This window comes from Poecilia reticulata, linkage group LG14 (assembly GCF_000633615.1).
Source record: "Poecilia reticulata strain Guanapo linkage group LG14, Guppy_female_1.0+MT, whole genome shotgun sequence".
Taxonomy (NCBI): Eukaryota; Metazoa; Chordata; class Actinopteri; order Cyprinodontiformes; family Poeciliidae; genus Poecilia; species Poecilia reticulata.
In genome coordinates, this window is record NC_024344.1 from 1480745 (window position 1) to 1488591 (window position 7847).

The 7847-nt window shown below is 40.0% G+C and overlaps 1 protein-coding gene across 2 annotated transcripts in view; it reads left to right on the top strand.

Annotated features, from left to right (window-relative positions):
• Positions 1–394: 394 nt before the first annotated feature.
• gabra1 (gamma-aminobutyric acid type A receptor subunit alpha1) overlaps positions 395–7847 on the top strand; it is a 32951-nt gene continuing 25498 nt past the window's right edge. Inside the window, exons 1-2 of one of the 2 annotated variants that reach the window (XM_008426914.2) lie at positions 395–546; positions 2658–2760. In XM_008426914.2, coding sequence (XP_008425136.1) covers positions 2681–2760 — 80 coding nt within the window. In that variant the 5' untranslated portion in view covers positions 395–546; positions 2658–2680. Of the gene's footprint in view, positions 547–1080; positions 1360–2657; positions 2761–7847 lie in introns of those variants that run through there. The other variant, XM_008426915.2, reaches the window with a different exon arrangement.

Genomic DNA, 7847 nt, shown 5'->3' on the forward strand with positions numbered 1-7847 from the left:
CACATGTATTACTTGGACCACGCGTGAGCAGGCAGCGCACACGCTCTCAGAGGAAACGTTGCACTGCAGACTAGACTGACGTGACTCCACTGCTAGCTCACTCTGCCTGCCCCCATGAAAATAAACCCTCCGCCAAAACTAGGGGCAAAAAAAGAGCCGTTCCTTCATCAACAGCTTGGATTTATGGAAAACATAAGCTTTTCCAAATTACAATGAAATTGTATAAATTGCCAATAATAGCCTCACTGTCCACCTCGTTTGTGTTTCTGTTTCGGTCCTTGCTGAATGAAGCAAATGTCCCCTGATTTGTAGTCTCAACTTAGAAAAGCGCCGATGCCTACAGAAATATACGCCACGAATCATAAGCCCAGTTTTTTTTTCTTTTTTTTTTTTTCTCCCCCTCTCTCCTGCAGATGCACGCAGCTCAGCGCCGCTCGTCGTGCTCTGGCTCAGTCTGAAGCGGCGCGGCTGTAGCAGCAGAATATTTGGTTTATAACAGAGACACCAGCAGTTGTCTAGATGCGAAACGTGGGCTTTTAGGAGACGGTGAGTGATCTGCTTGGGGATTTTTTTTTCATATTGTTGTTGCAGATAATAGAAGAACATCCTCTTTCACTGGTGTAAACCAGGGTGAAAGCGGGGGGATATGTTTTAAAAATTCTGGAGGTGATTTTTTTCCAAGCTTGTGCGCGCCTATCCAAACCGCAACCCGCTTCGGTTTAAGTGTTATTTTGGCGTCAGTGTGAGTATGTGCTGATAAAAGGCTGTTCATTTCCCTGAAGAGTCAATTTGCTGTCTTAGACGGTGTTTTGGTAGAATTTTATCTCGTTGCAAATCATCACGTACGAGTCAGGGGGACGGAGTGGTAATCTAGCTGAAAATGTAAGAGGATTTTTCTATCCAACATCCGCTGGAAATAGATTAGGAGGACAGCAATGGAAGTTAAATTGTGCTGCATATAAAATGGGCGGGCTTGTCATGATGTTACATTGGCACGGTATATTCTAAAATGAAAGAGTCTGCCTTTGGACATGGGGATATTCTGTTCGGCTTCGTTTTGGGAAGCGCAATCAGTGCATTCAACCATTCAGCGTTCATTAGACTAGATATGCTAGTTTGGTGAAACATTTCTGTTGCCGACAGACTGAGAGTTGAACTCACTACACAACCACCAATGAACAGTGAGAGAGACCTGCGCATATCGTCAGCAGCCGCTTCTCCAGCCTCAAGCTAAAATTCGTCAGATCTGAGATCACAGAGGAMATTTTTCACATTCCGTCCGGCTAGAAAAAAAAAGATATTTGCAAAAAGTTTCAGGATATAGTCAGTGGACATCAAATGCACCCGGGTCCATCTGCTGTAAGTGATATTCTTATCATTTTGTTATGTTTATTGAGCTAAAGAGATGAAGCGGGCTGGTTTTTTCTTATCGGTGAACAGCGCAACAATCGAAGATGAGTTTTATTGAGAGGGATGGATGAGTTTACCGCTGAAATTAGCACCGTTTAGGGGGGAGTTTTAATGGCTCGCAGGAGCGGCTTTAACGGGGATGCTGCCTGGTTTCAGCACCGCGGACAGCGCTCTCCAAATAAAACGGCACCAACGCGCATCCAGTTAATTACTCCGCCACGCACGGATCGTCATGCCTGTATTTAGACAAGCCTTGCAGGGGATGTCAGTTGCATGCAAAATTTCCACTGTGCTTATGTTTACTCAAATGTTGAATGTTTGTGCAGGGTGACATTCCTCCCCTTCTGAATAACTTAAAAAGTGCGCTTGTGTGCTTGTGCGGGTTTTTYCCCCCCACTAAATCCGATAAGCTTCATCATTTTCCCATTGTTTAATCTGTGTCAACAAGGGGATATTTTATTTTATTTGTATTACATTTTAACAGAGTATGTGGCCACCACCCACTCACAGCACACCTTGAAGCACCACAAGCAAGTGTTGCTGTGTGTCTGTCATTGCAAATTTCGGTGTATTTCTTACCCTTTCTTTTTCTATAAATAAGCAACTGGCCCTCTCGTGGACACACTGATTGCGCTTTCCAATATGGATTCTGAATTTGCATGCATATTATAGCGCAGGGTGTCGCTTGACTATACTTTGCAGACTGACTGACATCACATTTAAATGTTAAGGCAGGAATGACATGTTCTTTTCCCTTAAAGARGAGGAATTTGGTTGGATGCCCGTTTTAATGSCTACGCTTCACATTGCAGAGTATTACTAGAGGAGGCTGTTCACAGGTGCTCCAGCCTCACACGRKGTGTATATGTGGTCGATGGTGTGTTTCCTTGTTATTTCCTCTTAATTATTCTGCGCTATGGATGCAGCCACAGGAGCATCTGTTGGATCTGGTCCGTCTGATAGTCAGGGGCACAGCCAGTATGACATGCGATTAAAGATAATGGTGCAAAATACTTGATGTTTGTGTGAATCATTTTTGAACATTTTGGACTTGGTACATTTGTTGTGAATGAATCTAGACGTAAATGTTTGATTCGGAATCAAACGGAGCAAAGTGACCTTCTCTGTCTATGCTTGCTAATTTGTTGACACTTTTATGTGACGGCACATAGGATGGAGGTAATGGTTTACAGGCTCCAKGTGACATGGCGATGATGTTCATTTTCTCTTTCTTTAATCTCCACCAGTGAAAGGTCCTCATATTTCAACTATGTGTGGACGGAGCAGGGTGGCCTCTCTGTGTGTGTGGACTTATTTACTGGTCACAAGCAGCGTACTGACTGGGAAAAGGTGAGAAAATATTTTAATATATAACTGCACCTGATTGTACCAGATCTATTGGTGTGAACAGAAACATGCATGTTCATCTGCACATTGCTGAAATGTCCTAAATGTGCAGGGAAATGCATTCTGGATTACAATTTAGCATTATAATTTTTTTTTCTGGTTAACCCAGCTTGTTATGTATTATCTAGTAGATACTGTGGAAGGTATTTTCAGTTACATTTAAATGGAGAAGTCAATTTTTACTCAATRTGCGCCTCCTAAATGTCTAAAACTGMCAACAGTGATTCATCTGGCAGTTTTATACTCTACTATCCACCTCAGTGCTTGTTTTTACAGAATCTAATCACTGTGCTTGTAWCTAGGGCACACTCACATGACACCTGCATGCTTATTATTGCCAAGGTAATAAGAAGTGCAACACAGGGACAAGAGATGATGAGCAAAAAATAGCCACTTTACTGTTGAATWGCACCTTTTTCTTTTGGTTGACTGGCTGCGTGGGACAACATCCACTCTGTCAGTTTTCAGACCTGGGCTATACGTAGGGTAGATGTTCCGCATTGCACTGAGATGTTTGCCATAGATTACTGCACATTTGTTTTGACAGCAGCTGCAGGGATAGCAGAGTCAATGTACAGACTCTCCATCTCAGTGTCAACATGGAACTGCTGGCTGTCAGCTACCTAAACAGACAAAAAAGAGAGAAAGAGAGAGAGAATTGGATTATAAATGACAGGGGTGAGATCCGCCGTGATGAGACTGCAACTGCTTTAATTTCTACACAATTCTAAGCCTAAGCGGACATTCGTTTTCCTGCAGATTTAAAAATGCTCATTGTACAAATGTGGACAATTTTGATGAGAAAATCACTTAACACTCACATGAACATAAGAAAACAACCCTAAAAGTCAAATTCAGGAACCTTTTTAAGTATGTGAGGATATTCAAGCTTTCTTCCTTTGCGGTTCTCCAAGAGAAATCTTTGGCAAATGAACAGAYCAGGAATTTCCTCACAGCTGAATCAAACAGTAGAACCTAAATGGTGAAACGTTGATATCACCACTTATGCWTTGCTCAGCAGCTATACCACAAAAAGTTAATTCTGTATGTGATACAGGTTTCAGCTTGAACCGCCAAGCTGATTATGAAGACACTTTTAATGCTTTAGAGTTGTAGTGCACTGTAGTATCTCATTTTTGTATACGGATATAATCTCACCTACTAATTACAGCTGCTGCGTTCTTCGAAATGTAATGGCTAGAAATGGAGGATCTTGTCTGCTTTAGAGAAGATATTCTAGCATTCAAGTGCTGCGTGGTGACAACACGRAAACTGCAAAGCAATTATCACCCCAAAGATTTTCTGTAAAAGCCAGTCCCCCGTTTTCGGAGTCAGACGTAGAATCACAGACTTGCGAATACACCTTTGGGGATTTTGGCAAGATGTGATAATTGAGCAGACCAAGAGCTTTGCTACGGTATCTGGCTACCAAAGAAAATGTCTCATAATTAGATTTCTGGCTGACAGGAAAGTGAAAGAAACAGTGAGTAAAATGGACAGAGAGAGACTGGCAGTGAAAGTGTGAATAGCACTGTTGCTGTTCAGATGACCTGTAGATGGGGATGGTGTGCAGTGGTTGGTGAGAGGAAGCCCCTAACTAATAAAGATGTTTATCTTTCAAAGCATACTATCTCCCTATACTTGTAAAAAAAAAATATACATTTCCACCTCATATTTTTCACTTATCCATTTAGAAACAGTATGCGTGATTACTGCAAAAAAAAAAAAAAAAAGTTTAAAAAATCGTTTAATTTAGAAAATTTGCCATTTGACAAACCAGTATTTTTGAATCGTGGCCATTGTCATTGGAAACATAATTAATCAGTGTTTACTGCCTTACAAAGATATGCATATATTTTCACACTGCAGCCAGAAACGTATTTGAATAGAATGTATGTGAAAAAGCAACACATGTGGAAACTGAATTACAAATTTTCCTCAGATAATTTGAAAAATGCTAATTAAATATACAAAATCTGGTGAAATTAAATGCCTGTAGGAGTCACATGAAAAACAAGAAGAATCCATTTGTGTCTGTACCTTCTTGACCAAGGACTACCACCCCTTCTGCCACTGCAAAGCATCATGGTGGCAGCATTATGCTGTGGAGATGCTTTTCTGCTGCAGTGTTGGTGGGACGAGTTAAATACAGAGTAAAAATGAAAGAAAACCTGTTAGAGACTGAAACAGACTTAGGAATGTGGTGGAAGTCCATCATCCAGCAACCCTAGAAACACAGCCGGAGCTACAGTGACATGATTTAAGTCAAAGAACATTTGATGTGAAAATGTCCCGGTCAGGTTGAAACCTAAGACTCTGTGGTAAGACTGGAACATTTTTGTCCATTGAAGCTCCTTGTCCAATCTGACCAAGATTAAGATATTTCTTACCAAGATATTTTTTCTACCTWATTTAGTAGAGATGTGCCGATCAGGATTTTTCCTGCCGATACCGATTCCGATCACCCATGAGGGCCGATCACCGATACCGATCACATAATTATTATTATTATTATTTTATTTTTTATCATAAACACTACCGGTTACATTATGTGGAAAAAGGAACCATGAATTCACCTTAATTTAGACAAAAACTTATTTTTAATAACTTTTTCCAAGAAGAAAACTAAACAAAACAGGCATTGTGCAAATTGTACTGCTATCGGTAATACTATCTTTAACAGACTGATAACATATGGAGGCTCTGAAGAGGCTAAATAATGTAAAGAGCCAAAAATAAAACCTCTCAACATTGCCAAAAAAAATTAAAGTATAAAAACATTCAAAGGCAAATACAGGATCCATTACAATAAACAATCCAGAGTTACTGAATGAAAACTTCCTGATAGCATGGCGGCTAGCTGATTACTGCTAGTTCTGAGTGGCTGTTTCTGACTGAGCGGCGTAATTATGCAGAGCAGGGAGGAGATCGATTATTTTTTAGAGATTATCTGTCTCATGTTAGGACAGCGAAAGTCTTAATACGTATGTAAAATGTATTTTTTTAAGTTAGATGCTGCAGCTTTAAGCAGAGGTTCGGTGTGAGAGTCACTACCAGGTGGAGCAGAAGCGATGCTCCGTCTGTGAAATATTACTACCTGTAGCGTAGCAGCAGTTCAACAGCGAGAGCAGAACCAGCGTCTTACATCGCAGCTCCAAGACTTAAATAATTTTGCAGGTTATTTGTTTAGCTTTCTGACCGTCATGCTAATCCGGGTGAGTGTTTGTAGCTGTGCGCTGCTTTACCTGCTATCTGATCCTCCATGTCTTTTTTACTGCAATGAGCCTCGATGTAGCCAAACTCCGTCAAGTATGSCATTGTTTTTATGTCGTATTAGCTTCGTTGTGTTGATGCATTTTGACGTGCTTCAATTTTCCGCCGCAACACGCAAACTTCCCCAGTCACTCAGTGCGTTATAATTCCACATCGCTTAGGATTTGTTGCTGCGCGTTTGCGCAGTGTGAAGGAAAGAGGAGACCAGCTGCACAGGCAGGCTAAGAAATGAGAAGCAGGTGATCGGTATCAGCAACAAGAGCCAATGATCGCCGATCATGCATTTTTTCACAAAAATCGGCCGATTATGATCAGTGACCGATCGATCGGCACACCTCTATTATTTAGATCTTCTCTGTAATGATAACTTGGAATATGACGATCAACCCTTTAATAATTTTTTTGTATGTCTCAGTTTTGGAAATTTAAAATCACATCAGTGTGGTGGGGCATTAGAACAATGTGTTTTAGTTTTGCAGTACATTCCAAAGCTGCAGTTCATATTGTGTGTTTTTAGACGTAATTATTATCCCAGACCTTAAACAGGATACTAAATATTCTTTGAATTTTGAGTGATTTAAGGCAGACGGCTTCAGAGCTGGCAAAGACCATAATTGCTCATCACAACTTTCATTTAATTTTCCTTCTTTACTTCATAATTTCCACTGACAGAGGGATAATTGGGGGCAAAGAAAAATATGTGACTGAACCTTTTCTTTATCTCATTTTGAAAGCTCATAACATTAGTCCTGCATCTTATGAGCTTCTCTTTTCGAACAGATACATTCTATTCAGAACTGATACCTTTCCAAATGTTTTTTTTCCCCAGCTGATTCTCTTCTGTCTCTGTTATCTTAATCTTTGCTCTTCTTTGGTTTCCTATAGACTAATTGTCATGATTCTCCACATGCTGCTGTGTCGCGTTTTACACTCTTCCTTCCTTCCTTCCTTCCTTCCAGCTGCGGGTCTCTACTAACTAATCTTGATGACCTCCACTTCTCCTTGGAGATGTTCAGCTAGTAGAGGCTTTCTTCAAACACATGCTGTTTATTTCATAAGTAATCAAAGCAGAATCCCACTGGCTTGGGAAATAGGAAATATCTGGGAGCATGTGGTTATGTGCACGCATTGGTCCATGTGTTTTAACACACTTTATGCTCATGCTAGCTCAGCCATGTCATATCCTGGCTTTTTGGTGCACTATGTAATTAGAGGTTGGTTCCCTGATTAGGAGAACGGTGAAATATTTATGCGGGGAGATTCAAGCCCTGCTCTCACAATTAGGGATCATGAGCGTTTTCAGCATTGCTCTTAGCATTTTGTTTCATGTAGTTCAAAGAGCACATTCAGTGATGTGTTTTTCATTTGAAAGACCATATTAAAGTATAAATAATGTATTCTGATTTCTCTTTTTTTCACTCTGTGTCATTATTCTTTGTATTTATTGTCCCTTTAAACAGTTTCACATCCTTTGACAAATGAAACAAACTAACACGCTTAATATAAAAAACACAGAAATACTGAATACCTAAGCAAACTTACTTGCAGATTAAATTCTCATCAATAGCATGAACTGTAGAATGCTGAGTAAAAAGCTGAAGAGATTTGGTATCAAAGGAATAATACGTTATTGGATAAGAAGCTACATAATAAAAGATGTAAGAATATTCAGATAAAATAATCTTGAATCTGATTTAGTTATGATTACTTGTTTTGTACAGTAAGGCTCTGTGCTAGGGCTAGATTATATATATATA